The 16166-nt window shown below is 29.3% G+C and overlaps 1 protein-coding gene and 1 pseudogene across 1 annotated transcript; one reads left to right on the top strand and one right to left on the bottom strand.

The window, feature by feature from the left end:
- Positions 1-2794: 2794 nt before the first annotated feature.
- Positions 2795-3425, top strand: LOC112681360 (annotated as a pseudogene).
- Positions 3426-8348: 4923 nt separating this feature from the next.
- Positions 8349-15898, bottom strand: LOC112681358 (heat shock 70 kDa protein cognate 4-like). Its single transcript, XM_025551621.1, has 4 exons — positions 15621-15898; positions 13950-14222; positions 13739-13887; positions 8349-10089 (listed from the first exon to the last, which is right to left on the bottom strand). The coding sequence occupies exons 2-4, from the start codon at positions 14155-14157 to the stop codon at positions 8470-8472; spliced, it is 1977 nt and encodes a 658-aa protein (XP_025407406.1). The 5' UTR covers positions 14158-14222; positions 15621-15898; the 3' UTR covers positions 8349-8469.
- Positions 15899-16166: the final 268 nt, after the last annotated feature.

Genomic DNA, 16166 nt, shown 5'->3' with positions numbered 1-16166 from the left:
TTGGTTTTTATATTGTTTTATTGTTTAATTATTCACCAATTAATAAAATTAAAATAAATTTTAGTTTATAAAATGTTTAAAGAAAAGAATTCTTTGTTAATTTATTTTCTAAAGAAGCACAGTAGCAGCCATAAAGTTGATATTCAAAATAGTAATTTAAAACAACATTTTAATAAACATTATCTAATATCGATGCACTTTATCTAATTACTAGGACTAGGGACTTCATGCCCTTAAAAACCTTAAAATATGCATGAATATATGCCCTTAAAAATTATCATATATGCTATTAAAATTTACAAAAATGCTAAAAAGCCTCTTAATTATGCTCTAAAATATTTTTTTATTTTTCATAGAAAACGTAAAGAAATTACAAATTTATAAAGGTACACTTATATTTCATTTCTTCTTTATGCTTGCCTTTAAAGAGAAAAAAAATACAAAAATTTCAATTATAAATGCATATTGTTTTAATGATTTAACAATTTTTTAGACCTTACCGAAATGAATTGCACTGCGTCACTAAAATTTGTTTTATATTTTCAAACGTAAATAACCGGCGATTATTCGCCAGTAAATTTTTGTACCTTGAAAATGAACGCTCGACATCAACAGATGTTAGTGGAGCGAATTTATAGAACTGTAAATGGTTGACTTGCAAGTTTTCAATATTTTCCATAGAACTGTCTATTCCATCTAAAATATTGGAAATTTTTTCAATAATTTTAAATCCTTCATTTTTTGACAGAACATTTTCCAATTTTTTGTAAATAGTCTTTCCTTTTTCTCCTTGTGGACTTTGTAATTTTTCCTTAACAGTTTTTACGACGGAAATGGACTCAGAGAGCATCATGTTTTGTTTTTCCAAACGTGTAATATAAATCGAAAGAAAACTATAGTTTGAAGAAATAAATGCCAAGTTTGCTTTCAAATCTGGGTTGTTAAAAATATCTTTAGCTTTTTTTATACTGCTCGCGTCATTTTCATCTAACTTATTAAAAATATTTTTTATTACTTCATAATTCTCACAATAATATTTAACCGCATCCAACCATGTTCCCCAACGAGTTAAAATCAGTTGTGGTGGCATTGAGATGTCAGGAGCTTCATTTTTAAATATACGAGTTCGATATGGTGCTTTCAAAAATACTTTTTTTTACACTTGATATAAGTTGGTCAACTGTGTTAAAATATGAACATACTTCTTCAGCCACTCGATGAAATCCATGTACTATACGGCCGTCCTCCCACTAGGGCAACGCGACGCGACTAAAAAAAATAGTTGCCTAGCAAAAAATCGTACGATCTGATTTCGTGAGTTCTGCACACTATAGACGATGTTTCAGCAACTAAAATTGGTCAGTTGCAAACATGTCGTCCTCTAAAGATGACGATGCCATTGCATTATACTGGTATTATCAAAACCGCAAGAAACGAAAAACGAAAAGGAGATATTGAGTACATCCATACATATAGAATAATATTAATTGTCGTATTTTTGTTGCCGCAAATGAATTAATACAAGATGACGTTAAATTTCAATCTTTTTATCGAATGTCGAAAGAAAGTTTTAACTTACTTGTGGAAAAAGTGGGACCAGAAATTGTAAAACAAGACACACATTTCCGCCGTTGTATTTGTGTACGTGAAAGACTACTAATAACATTGAGATAATGGCTTAACTTTTACTAACATAAAAATAATTATACTAATATAAATAAAATAAATAATTATTATGACTCATATAGTATTTAATATTTAATTTAATATAATAGGTAGTATACTCTTTGTAATTTATTATATATACATTTTTACATATTTATGAAATCTTGTCAAACATTTTCGTTCTGGTTACTAACTTCAGCTGCCACATATGATTCTTCAGGAGAATGGATTGGCGTGAAACTATTTGAGTGGTTATAAGAATATAATGATGAACTTGAGAAAGTTGAAGATGTAGTCGGAGGACGAGATGGATTGAACATGGTTATTGGTAATTGATGTTGAGGAGTCGGATTTTCAGTTAAAATGTCATCGACTAAATCCAATACTTTTTTTTAAACATTCTCATTTGTTGATCAGTCATGTTCTTAATATCTGGTAACAAACTAAGAAGAAACATCTTTCTTGGATCAGTTTCACAGGACTTTTCCTTCTTCATATTCACGAAATCAATAAAGGACTGGTCTACTTCGCTAACATCTAATTTTCGTTTCCTTTTGTTACCTTTTCCTTGGTTACGTTCCTGTACAAGAGGAAGACGACCTTTCTCATTGTTTGGTTTTTCAATGTTTATAATTGTATCGGTTAAATATTCTTCTTGTTGTATAATATCTTCATCTTGGACTTCATTATCGCTTTGTTCATTATTTTCAAATGTAATTTCATTATCTGAGGTCGGAGAAGGAAGATTTCCCGGATTAGTTATATCAGTGTTGGGTTTTACATATGGCAAAAGAAATTGTAAATATTCATTCAAATAATATGGCTTCTTTGCTTTTCTAGAAGATCTACTAAGTGCTGGTTTCATATTCCTGACAAATACAGTCCTTAAATTTTTCCATTTTTCTTTACACAATGAAACTAAAAATAAAATCATACAAAAATAATAAATTATTAAAATATACATATACATAAATAGAAAATTACCTAAAAACTATTTTTTATTAGATATTTGGCGACGGGCTGCACTTATTCTAGCCTATCATTTTATTTTGCTCGAGGTACCAACACAATCGGTAAAATAATTTCAGAATCTACTCAAAAAATATGGGAGTGTTTATTTAATGAATATATGCCTATACCAACCGAAGAACAGTGGATGTGTATAGCAAATCAGTATAATAGATTATGGAATTTACCAAATGCTTAGGTTCAATAGATGGGAAACACATAAGAATACAAAAACTCCCTAATACAGGATTCACTAATTTTAATTATAAATCATACCATTCAATTGTTTTAATGGCTTGCAGTGATGCAGATGGAAATTTTATTATGATAGAAACTGGTTTCGCTGGTAGAAATAGCGATGGAGGTATCTTTCAAGAATGGGTCGGTGGCTTGAAAGAAATGGTTTAAATATGCCACATCCTAAACCATTGCCTAATGACCCTAACGACATTTGTTTTCCTTATTTTTTTGTAGCTGACGAAGGATTTCCTTTGAAAAAAAATTTAATGAGACCATACCCACAGAGAACTTTAACAAATAAAAACCGAATATTTAACTACAGACTCAGTAGAGGTAGAAAAACTGTTGAGTGTTCATTTGGTATGATGTCACAAAAATTTCAAGTACTATTATCACCAATACGATGTAATAACGAAACTACTATTAACAATATAATAAGATCAGTACGTATTCTCCACAATTTTATACGTAAAAGGTAAGGTCGACAGTATATACCTTCCGTTGATTTTGATGAAAACTGTCCAGAAGACGTTCAAGTACCAGTTGAGTTTCTCAGAGACAACGACGATCAAAATGAGTTGCTGAGAACACGAGCGGTGAGTGATATGAGAGATTATTTGTCTTCATATTTTGTTAAGCCTTATGCATCGCTGCCATGGCAGTAGAATAAGTGTGTATAATTATTAATATTATGGGCTAAATATTTGATAATAATTTTCTTTTAAATTTGTTTTGAAATAAGTATATGAAAGTGTATTTAAATGCATATTATTATTAATTATTATTTGTATTATTTAGCTATTGTATTATTTTGTATTTATTAATACGGTAAACTGCATAACTTGTTTTCATATCTACTTAATACAATAAATAAATATAATTCATACATACCTATTTGTTAAAAACAAAATACTATACTTAATATCGATGACCGATAATATTAGTTGTCGAATATTCTGGATGCGTTGAGGTAGGGTGGTAGAGTTTTTAATATTAGTACATTGTTATTTTATTTTTAGCATTTACTTTATACCATAATATAACATATTATGTTACAATAAATAATATGAACTAATAATAAATAGTATTACCTGTTTCTTTAACTTCTTCTGCAACTTTTGACCATGCCTTTTCTGTTAAATCTTTTCTGGCGTATTCTGATGATTTGTAATTATATAAACACGGATATTTTTCCACAGCCTCAACTAAGTTTATAGTTAACACACACTCTTTTTTCGACATAATTTTATAATTATAGTTATCTATATAATAATTATATTATATAATACTATTACAATGAAATAATAAAATATAATGAAATAAACACGAGTATAATTCAAGTGATGTAGTGGCAACTATTCATCAAGAGACTGACAGCACTAGTCGCGCGCGATTAGTTGTTGTCGTTTCGCGTCGTAGTCACATCGTGTCGCGTCAGTGGGAAGTCCCCGATATATTTATCCGTGTTTTATAAGACAAACGATTATCACGCGATATTTATTTAAAATCGCGTCGCGTCGCGTTGCCCCTAGTGGGAGGACGGCCTACATGTTACATGCACCATCTTTGAGTAAAGTGCTTGAATTGCCTTTCCCGTTTTCACCATATACGGTGCAACATCCGACAAAAATAACAAGACGCTATCATGTTGAACGCCTTGTGGCCATAACAAATTCATGGATTTATCAAAAAGTTTAAAAATAGTTTGATGGTTAGCTTTTTCTAATTCTTCTGTATTTAACAAAAATATCTCACCCGGTCCGTCAGTTAGTAAAACTCCTATAATAACATTGGCTACGAAGCGACCTTCGATGTCAGTCGTCTCGTCAATACACATTATTACACAATACCCATATTTTGTTATTTGATACGTGATTTCGTATTTTTTCTAAAGTATTTTTATAACAATCTTCTACGTAACATTTACGAAGAGTAGCTTCCTTTGGAATTTCTTTTCCAGTATACTCTTGTAAAAATTCTCTAAATTTTACATTTTCTAATTTGTATAAAGGAATATTAGCAAATAACATAGCTTCACATAAATCTTTGTTAAACTGACATTTTTTAGTTGACAGATTAAATTCAAGAAGTTGTTGAATTTTTTTTGGCTTATCAATACGGTTAACTGACTTGACATGTTTTTCGGTTTTAAGATGTTGTAACACAGTAAAATGTTTTTGAGCACTAACTTTAACTTCACAAAGTTTACAAAATAGTACTGATTCATCAATTAAAAACACAGAACTACCGAATTCTGAAACATATGACTGTAAGCGACTACATGTATTTGTTTTTACTTTGGGCATTTTTAATTTTATCTTCAAAAAAAAAAAGAATACGAACAGACGAACTATACTGACGCAAGACGAAAACACATATTATGATACAAATGAATAAACGAATTGACATCAACTGACCGTATTTGGCATATTTCTTATCGACCGACACACACTAACAACACACAAATAATTGGGAAAACACATTACACACACACGGTATAGATTAAATAATAATTTATATTTATTTTTATCTAATTTTTCCAATATCTAGAAAATTCATATTAAATGTTGTATAGTACATATGTATAAAATATTGTTTTCTGCCGAATATTGTTTTAATTTTAATAAAATATGTAAAATATGCTCTTATAGGAAAAAACAGCTGAATATGCAAAATATGAAAAATAAAAATGATAACTTTAAACTTCTCGTACAACGAAACACATTTTTATGTCACTTAGCTATATTTAGAATGATTATTGAAAAATATACAAACTCCTATAAGTCCCTAGTCCTACTAATTACTTAAAGGAGCTCGAAATACAAAAATTAGTTCTTTTATTTTGAATGAATGTTCAGTTATAGGAAAAATGCTATGTTTTAGGCCTGATCTTATTGAATTTCTAAACAAATGAGAACGAACATATAGTAATTAGAGATTGTTTTTTTACGTGGTTTCCCCGAGTAGGCCTAATCGACGAAGGATGAACAAACGCCGACCTGAATATAGTAATGGATACCCGGTTTTCATTAGTTTATTTAAATTTGCTCATTAGAGCTAAAATAATATTTTTAAATATATCATTCATATAATCATTTGGACTGCGATCAATCATAGGATAATTAAATCTACGTTTTGTTATCATAACTCGATCGTTAACTTATTTTCCACGAATCTTGCATCTATATTACACATACAAAAAAAAATAAAGATATCCGCTATACTTACACATAGGAATAAGCGCCACCGACTTCAATATTACAAAAAAATAAAAATACAACCACACAGGTCGAAGGAGAGAAACAAAATAACAGGGTCACAATTGGTATAGATAACATGGTAGATTTTGTTTAGGCAGCACAGTTTGTGTTTTAACTTTTAACTAGTTTTTGCTGGCCACCATATTTTTTATTAATTTCTAAACATTTTTAAATTGGGTCACGGCTACTAAATAGTGTATTTTGTTATGGATTTACTACTATGATGAAATAAAAAAAACAACCAGATACTCATAAGCAAGATATATCTTATAGGCATAATAATACTTTTGATATTAAGAATATTCAAATTTTAATTTTCATGTTTTCAAATATAAAACTAAAACAAATATCCGTTTTTAGAAATCCTATTACGTAGTCCAAGAAGAAATATTATTCTTCCCGTGCTGTTTGATCCACTATAACCATTATATATAATTTTTGAACTAAACTATATATTTTTACAGGACAATTGTTTAATGATAAATTCAGATACTATACTACATGGAAGGTTTTGTATGTAGGTAATCAAATAATGATATACACTTTTGTAATTTATTGTGTAATATTAAATTATGTAAATATTATGTTAATACCTAGGTACATAATTGTTTAAAAAGATAAAAATGTTAATAAAATATTAATATATATGTTAATATAAAATTATGGAATAATATTAACAAAACTATATAAAATTATGATAAAAAATAAATTTAAAAAATACTTTAATTAAAATACATCTGTCGAGTAAAATTGTTCTTAAAATTAAAAACTTACAAAATAATACGATAATTTAAACAAAAACTATGTAAAAATAGCATAGTCTATCTTATAATATTTTCTTTGCAACTTGCATAAGCATTACTTGACTTTTATAATATTGATCATAGTTAAACTAATAATCCCACACTGCACTCGGAATGAAAAAATAACTTCATTGTAAAGAAAATATTATTTTTAAATATTATTTTTTATTATAAATATTATTTAAGTTTTATTAAAATTATAAATTATATGGGTAGTTCAAAATATTATGAATAATTGTAACTTTAATTCTAAAATATTTATAAATTTTGTCAAGCAATAAAATATTAAAGGGTTAAAGAAATATAAAAAACATAATTAATAGTGATTTATATTTTAGAGAGTATTGTAATGTTTTTTTATTATTGTATTTATAATAATAGTTATTAATTAGCATAACCTTAAAGATGGCAAGTCTATTAAAAATGCACGTATTTTACGTAAAAAAAATGTAATATTACAATAATTGTGTACTTAATATTAAAGAGGTTTAAAAATAATTTTTAAGGGGCTTCATATAAAATGCACAACCAACTTCATAATAAAAAATTAATTATAATTTGAGGAACTTAAAGATAACTAATGATATATATAACAATCTATATTATTATTCATTTAATAAGTTTCTTTGATTTAATGAGTGGTCATTAATTATAAGAAAACAAAAGCGAATTATAAATTGTTAGTTAATAATACTAAATCAAAAAAATCATCTTATTAATTAAAATTAGCAAAGAAGTTTGTATTAATAAAGAATTAATATGTATGGAAGTTTAAGGCATTAGTTCATCCAATTAAATTATTAACTAAGAACTAGATTTAAAAATTCAAAAGTTATCAGTATAAAGTTTAAAATCACTATTGTAATGTTTGAAGTAAAAAAAAAAAATTAGTGATCACAAAACATGGAATTACAAGTCTGGGAATTAAGTTAATAAGTTAAAAGTTAAGCTAATTTAACTTATTTCATTACCAATAAATAAAATTAACTTAAAATTTCGTTTCCTTACTTGAAAATCACATATTATTTTTTCATTTATCCCAATTAAATTAATTTTTATTTTCAAGACCAGAAAAATATTTTTGTAATTTTTATGTGCATTGATCATGAACTCAATCAACTTAACAGAGTTAAAAATATATAATTAACTAGCCCAGCATTGGATATATGTAGTATTAAGTTACCTCAACATTATTCACCTACATAATAAGACTTAATAACATATACCAACATACATTTGAAGTAGTAGAGCTACACTTTTTCATTATTTTTCTGTAACATGAGGAATACACAACACTAAAAATTGGATGATTTAACATTAATATAATTATTTAACATGATAGTAGTAAGGAGTAAAGCAGAAAAAAGTACAATTCATCATTTATGGTTGTTTATTTTTTATTTGATAAGTAAATGAAACAGTACAAAAAAAAATATCATTTATCATTTACTGGTGTTTTTACCATGGCAAGGAATGTGATGGAATTAAACAGTTTAATCAACTTCTTCAATTGTAGGGCCAGCTCCTGAACCAGCACCTGAGGCAGGTCCACCAGCACCACCAGGTCCTGCTCCTGGGAATCCAGGCATACCTCCAGGCATGCCTCCTGGCATACCACCACCACTAGCACCAGCATACAATTTGGTGATGATTGGGTTGCAAATAGCTTCTAATTCTTTTTGTTTATGTTCATATTCATCTTTTTCGGCCAGTTGATTGGCATCCAACCATTTGATAGTATCACTGACTTTGTCCAAAATTATTGTCTTGTCAGTGTCTGGTATTTTGTCTTTAATTTTTTCGTCTTCCATTGTACTCTTCATGTTGAAGCAGTAAGATTCCAAACCATTTTTGGCAGCAATCACATTCTTTTGTTGTTCATCTTCATTCTTGTATTTTTCAGCATCATTTACCATACGCTCAATGTCTTCCTTGCTCAAACGTCCTTTGTCATTGGTGATAGTAATCTTGTTTTCTTTATTGGTAGACTTTTCAATGGCACTGACATTCAAAATACCGTTAGCATCAATATCAAAAGTGACCTCAATTTGTGGAACACCACGTGGTGCAGGAGGAATAGCAGTTAGCTCGAATTTTCCCAACAAATTATTGTCTTTAGTCATGGCACGTTCTCCTTCGTACACTTGGATCAATACACCAGGTTGGTTATCAGAATAGGTGGTGAAAGTTTGAGTTTGTTTGGTTGGGATAGTTGTGTTACGCTTGATTAGAGCAGTCATCACACCACCAGCAGTTTCAATACCCAAAGACAAAGGGGTAACATCAAGCAACAAAAGGTCTTGTACTTCTTCAGATTTATCTCCATGCAAGATAGCTGCTTGTACTGCAGCACCATAAGCAACAGCCTCATCAGGATTAATTGACTTGTTCAGTTCTTTGCCATTGAAGAAATCTTGCAACAATTTTTGAACCTTAGGGATACGGGTAGAACCTCCCACCAATACAATATCATTGATGGCAGATTTGTCAATTTTAGCATCTCGCAGCGATTTCTCAACTGGCTCCATGGTGCTACGGAATAGATCAGCATTCAATTCTTCAAAACGAGCACGAGTAATTGAAGTATAGAAATCAACTCCTTCGAACAATGAATCAATTTCAATACTGGCTTGAGTGGATGAAGAAAGAGTACGCTTAGCACGTTCACAGGCAGTCCTCAAACGTCTTAAAGCCCTCTTGTTGGTAGTTACATCCTTTTTGTGCTTACGTTTGAATTCTTGAACAAAGTGATTGACCATTCGGTTGTCAAAATCTTCACCTCCCAAGTGAGTATCTCCAGCAGTTGATTTTACTTCAAATATTCCGTCCTCAATGGTTAAAATGGAAACATCAAAAGTACCACCACCCAAATCAAAAATGAGAACATTACGTTCTCCAGACGTTTTCTTATCTAAACCATAAGCAATAGCAGCAGCTGTGGGCTCGTTGATGATACGCATGACATTTAAACCAGCAATGGTACCGGAATCCTTAGTAGCTTGACGTTGCGAGTCATTGAAATAAGCAGGAACAGTAATTACGGCATTAGTAACAGTCTTTCCCAAATAGGCTTCAGCAGTTTCCTTCATCTTAGTTAAAACCATGGAAGACACCTAAATAAATAATACAAGAAGTTAACAAAAGTAATTTTATTTTTTTAAATAAAAATTAATACATTTTTACTCAAAGTATATAATATATGTACATATTATGTAAAAATAAATAAAATTCATAGCCTGAAATATTAAGATCAGTGTATTAAACGGGGTACAGAACCAAAAATTCAGTCACATAAATCAATCAAAACTGAAAATGAAAAAAAAATATATCGAGAAAAATATTTTATACCTCTTTTAAGTGAATTATTGTTAAACATAGAATATGTAAAGAAGTATACATTTTTTTGATTAAATACTATATAAGATGTAATGATATATATTTTAAAAATATTTTGGGTATTAATATTTCAAAATCTGTATCGATATAAACATTTATATAATTTATATTTTCTAAAACATGTTAAGCAAAATTTATATTAGATAGTCTTAATTTTATTTAATATATTATTTAAATCTATAAAAATGCATTACCATTACAAAATATAAATACCAGAATTATAAAAAAAAAGGGCATCTTGTTTTAAATTAAAACAAAAAAAGTTTAAGTTTTAAATTCTTTTAGTTATTATTGGTTATATGTTTGATTAAATTATTATTTATCTTAGAAGTGACTTACATTATTTGTACTGTTTATAATTAATTTTAATGCAAGTACCTACATAAGTTCAACCTATAAATACATTACCAGACCATATAGTCATATGCGTATAGTAATTTCATATTTAGCATTTCTACATTAATAAATTTAATATTATAAAATAATATTTAAATAGTTATTGAGTTACATAGATTAAATACATTATGAATCATATACAATAAAGATCTAATAAAAAGACAAAAATATGCATGCATGCTACAGATAAAAATTAGCAGAGAAACTATAAAAACAGTTAAATTGTTTTATGATTGCACATGATAACTACATTACCAACGTATTATACTTAGATTTATATAAATTAGTATGTCTTAGTTGTTATAAATATTTATATTTTCAATATGGAAAGTATACTTAAGGAATATGAATATTATCTTGCACACATTACTAATTTAACACGTTCGCTGCATATCATATATTAGTAGCACCTACTGCGGTGCGTAAACAATCTTTAAAATAAAATTTACAACGACGCAATTTGGCGTTGTTAGCACTATTGAATAATTTTTACATCATATGCTGAATGACGCCAATTAGCGATAACTATTTTTTTTTTTTTATTCAAATATTCAAATAAAGAAACAATTTAAATTAATATTATTAAGTTTAAACAAATAAAAAAAAACTTATCTTTTATAATTATTTTTAAATAAACAAAAACAAACTTATCTTTTAAAATTATTTTTAAATAGACAAAAAAAAAAATTATATATTATAATGAAATTTTGCAAAACATGGTTCTAGACAAATACTTGGATGATTTGGACAAGTTGGACAGAATATGAAGTATCTTTCTGTATTTTCTTATCTGCGCAAACACAACATCTTTTACGAAGTGCCCTTCCATTTTTTCCTATATGATGTGTTTTTGGAATGTGTTTTCTTTTAACATCTTGTCTTGGTTTTGAAAATGCTGGTAAAAGTTCACTAAGAATAGACAAACGAAAATCATAGAGCGTCATCTTAGATCCGACTTGTGATTGATTGTACAAATTATAAGAATTTAATAATAGCATTTGGATCACATGTATTCCCATCTTTTTGTACCAACGAATGGTTTTTCCTCAAAAATGGATAGTAACTGTTCTTTTGGTCCTGCCGATCAATACCACTCATAAATTTATTATAATTTGCAATCGGTTCTGGTTTTAGTTTTTCGTGACCTTTTTTATTTTTGCAAGTATCGAATTATTTTTGAATTCGGTAGAAATATACATAACATCCCATTTGTCCTTCCATTTACCAACCAATATGCCATTAGAGTACATTGCTTTTGTTTCCCCAGGTTTTAATTTCAATTTTACTACAGACTCAGGAATATGTTTTCAGTTAGATCTTAATGTGCCCGTACAATATATCTTTTTTTGTAATAATTGTTCAGCTAAATAAATGCTATTATAAAAATTGTCCATGTAGATTGAATGACCATTATTCAATTTTTCAGATACAAGATGTAGTACTATGTTTGCAGCATGACCTTTACCTCCTTGATCATCTAAAATACCAGTATACACAGCAAATTTTATAATAAGACTATTTGGTTCGGTATGCATGTACAATTTAACACCATATTTATGGCATTTATTTTGTATATATTGTCGAAAAATAAGGCGACCTCTCCACAATACTATTGATTCATCGAGTGAAAGCTCTTTACTTGGATAATAAATATTATTCATTTTGGTATTAAAATAATTTATAAGAGGGCGAATTTTAAATAGTCTATCAGTAGGAATATTTTCAGATTGGTCAGTAGGATTCTGGGAAAAATGAAAACATCTCAAAAGTAATAGAAAGCGATCACGACTCATATAATTTGAAAAACATGTAAAATTAAATAAATGATGATTTTTCCAGTAATCGTTTAATCGATTTAGTTTGATTATGCCAGTGTGAATAACTAAAGAAATAAAAGCTATAATTTCATCGCGGTCCTTAGGTTTCCATTGAGATATACGAGAACGCTCTGCAACACCAACTCGTAAAAATTCAGATTCGGCATAGTTATTTGTTTCTCTAGCTATCAATTCATAAAAATCCTCATCAAAACACATGAAAAAAAAATCTATAGGTTTTCCATTTTCGGGTACTGAAACGAGTAATCCTGGTTGTTTAACAAACGTAAAATTAAAAAGATCAGTTTCATTTGTTGTCCAAGTGTTATTAGTTGTTATTGTATCGGTAAATTCGAGATTTGATTCAGTAGACATTTCATTTCCAATATCCGAAGTCGATGAAAAAATCGAAATCACTATCACCCAAATAATCACTGAAGAATAATCAGAATAATCAATATTTTTGTCATCAGATTCAAAAAGAATTCATTCAATTTCATTTTCAGTAGAGCGGAGATCAACATTTGTACAGTCTTTTGGGTCAAGACGAACCAGCATTATCAGAAATATCCATATTTAAATTTCAGTAAAATGTATACATATACGTCAACTCGATTATATTTACGTAGTTACCTAGCTATCGCATAATTATAAATAAAACTACTCACTTTATTGTCACACGTCCATATTGGCTGAATAACCAAAGAGAAATAAACTAAATACGAATTTACTCATATGCACACGATCAATATCAATACATACTAAGTACAATATGTCTATATTTAACATACAAAAATAATTGTGCTTAGACGATTACGGATCGTCATCGACTGGGTGTGCCTAATAATAATAAAATAACATGATAAATGTAAGTAATAGGGAATATTATTGAATCGTATGTAAATAGAAAACAAATGGTTATTTTTAGAAACTGTTTTCAAAATTATGATTAAAAATTTCTGCAGATAATGCTGACAAAAAATTAGTGCACAGGTTCCAACGCTAACCGGAATATAAGCACATAATAATCGGTAATCAAATGACGCCAATTGGTGTCGACCGCACATGGAGAGTGACGCTACTGACGCCAATTGGCGTTGTACACAGCGAATGTGTTAAAAGAATAAAATATTATTATGAAGGTTAGTAGTACCTCTTCAGGAGAGAAAATTTTATTTTCTCCTTTGTATGAAATTTTGATTTTAGGCTTGCCACCATCACTGATTACTTCAAAAGGCCAATGTTTCATATCAGCTTGTACAGTAGAATCTTCAAAACGTCTTCCAATCAATCGCTTGGCATCTATAATATTAAAACATATAAGAAAAACAAAACTATTAAAATATAAATTATGTATAAATTACCAAAGATTGTGTTGTTAGGGTTCATGGCAACTTGGTTTTTGGCAGCATCACCAATGAGACGTTCAGTTTCAGTGAAACCAACATAACTAGGTGTAGTACGATTTCCTTGATCGTTGGCAATGATCTCCACTTTACCATGTTGGAAAACACCTACACATGAATAGGTGGTACCCAAATCGATACCTACTGCTGGAGTTTTAGCATCCATTTTAATGTGAAATTGAGTACTGTTTTATGAATATAGGAATGAATGAATGAAGTCTTGTAGTATAACTATAATGAAAAAAATTAAAAATTAATAATCAACAAACCATGATTTTTAATAGCTTAGAAATGTAGCATTAGAATTAGTTGTATTGTCCTTATTTAAGTTAACAAAAATAAAACAAGTTTTAATTAAAGTGAAAAAATATACATACAAGGTTATATAAGAAAAAAAAAATTATAAATCATAAACCACACGAATTATGATTAGATTTTTCAATTATATTGACATGAATCAGTGCGGCTTAGGATATTTTGAGATTAAGACAAATTATTTAGTTTAACAAAGGATGTTAGCCGCCTTAATATAATAACAATGGATTACAGGCGAAACAGATTAAAGATTGATTACCAGCGGAAAAAAAGGTTAGGCAGGTTAATAACCATACTTAGTAGTTATGGACGTAAAATAAAATGTTGAAACAGTGAAAATTTAACAAAAAAAAAAATACAATTACAATTTGTTTATTCTTAATAAGTAAGCCAGGCATATGAAAAAGATATACTATAACATCGGTTGGCGACCTTGGGGGTTTGTACATAACTAGTATGATTGCGACTTCTAGTTACGGATGATCGAGAACAAAAAGGGCAATGAGATAAGGCAGGGGTACCCAACTGGCGGCGCACGAGCTTTTTTTGTGGCCCGTACTATATTTTAAAATTACATCATTTAAGTTTATCGACTATACTTTGACTTATCATAATAATAATTGTTATTAAGTGTTAAACATCGTTAATTTTATAAATGTCATATGCATGTATGCATAAGTATAGCTTTCCACCATAGCTGTTTGTACCGAACCATTTAACAATATCAATTTCTTCGTATCGTGCTGTCGTGTGTTTAATTTATTATTTCCGTGTACATAAATGATAATTAAAATTCATATTGTGGATGACTTTTTTTTCTATGCTTTGGCCCGCTAGATTTTAATTTTCTAAAAATTGGCCATCTAGTAACTTTGAGTTGCCTATCCCTGACATAAACGAATCTATATAGAAAATATCTGGCATCAAGTAATAAGGGATGACAATAATAAATTAACGGGGGAAATAAAAAGATTTGGCGCACTTTTCGGACAGCACGTGGTTTTGGTGGGCCATCACGTTTGAACGCAAAAATAAGGAAAACTATAGAAATACTAGACCACCAACAACCTAAATACAAAGCACATGGCACGCACGCGTAGTTGAAAGAGAAAATGATATTAATTTCCAAGTTTGGCGTACGGTGATAGTAGACTCGTAAACGCAAATTGTTGTAAGGTGTGTATAAATAAAAATGACGGTTCGCCCAAATGTGCAGTAGTTGAAGGGCAACGAGAAACTTCGAATAAATCGTGTGAATAAAAAGAAGCAGAAATATAACAATAAACATAACACAAAATAGAAGTGAATACTTACAGACTTGCGATCAGTTCTGAATTCAGGAGCAAAATGGCAGAGCAATGAACGTTATCGCGTCAGTGTACGTACAGAACGTTGATGATGAACAAAAGTGGGGATACGGACGCGTACGTATATTATAGTTGCACAATACCCGCTCAACCATTCATGGAGCTGAGTAACGATGAGCCGAGAACATTCTAGACGCGTCATGGAAGAATAGACGACGAAGTGCAATTCCAACATGGATTTCTAAAGGCGCGTTCTCACGAGTCATGTTTATTTGAACGATTATTGTTGATCATTAAAAGTTGAATGAAATCTGTAGTTGAGAAACTTTGTTTTAATCTGTTTATCTATTTAATTTATTAAGTGGCACCCTCAATGAGTAATGAGGTACAGAAATACATAAATATAAAACAATAGAGACTGCAGTGTGCAATTTTGTATTAAGCTGCGTTTACACGGTTGACTTTTAATGATCATTTTCGACGAATCATCCAATTTGATCAATGCAATGTAGATCATCAGAAGTGATCATCCTCATCGAATGACGAACGATGT

Source organism: Sipha flava, unplaced genomic scaffold (genome assembly GCF_003268045.1).
Source record: "Sipha flava isolate LNK unplaced genomic scaffold, YSA_version1 19032_pilon_pilon, whole genome shotgun sequence".
NCBI classification, from domain to species: Eukaryota; Metazoa; Arthropoda; class Insecta; order Hemiptera; family Aphididae; genus Sipha; species Sipha flava.
Note: the sequence above shows the minus strand (reverse complement) of the source record. Positions and strands in the feature narration are given on the sequence as shown.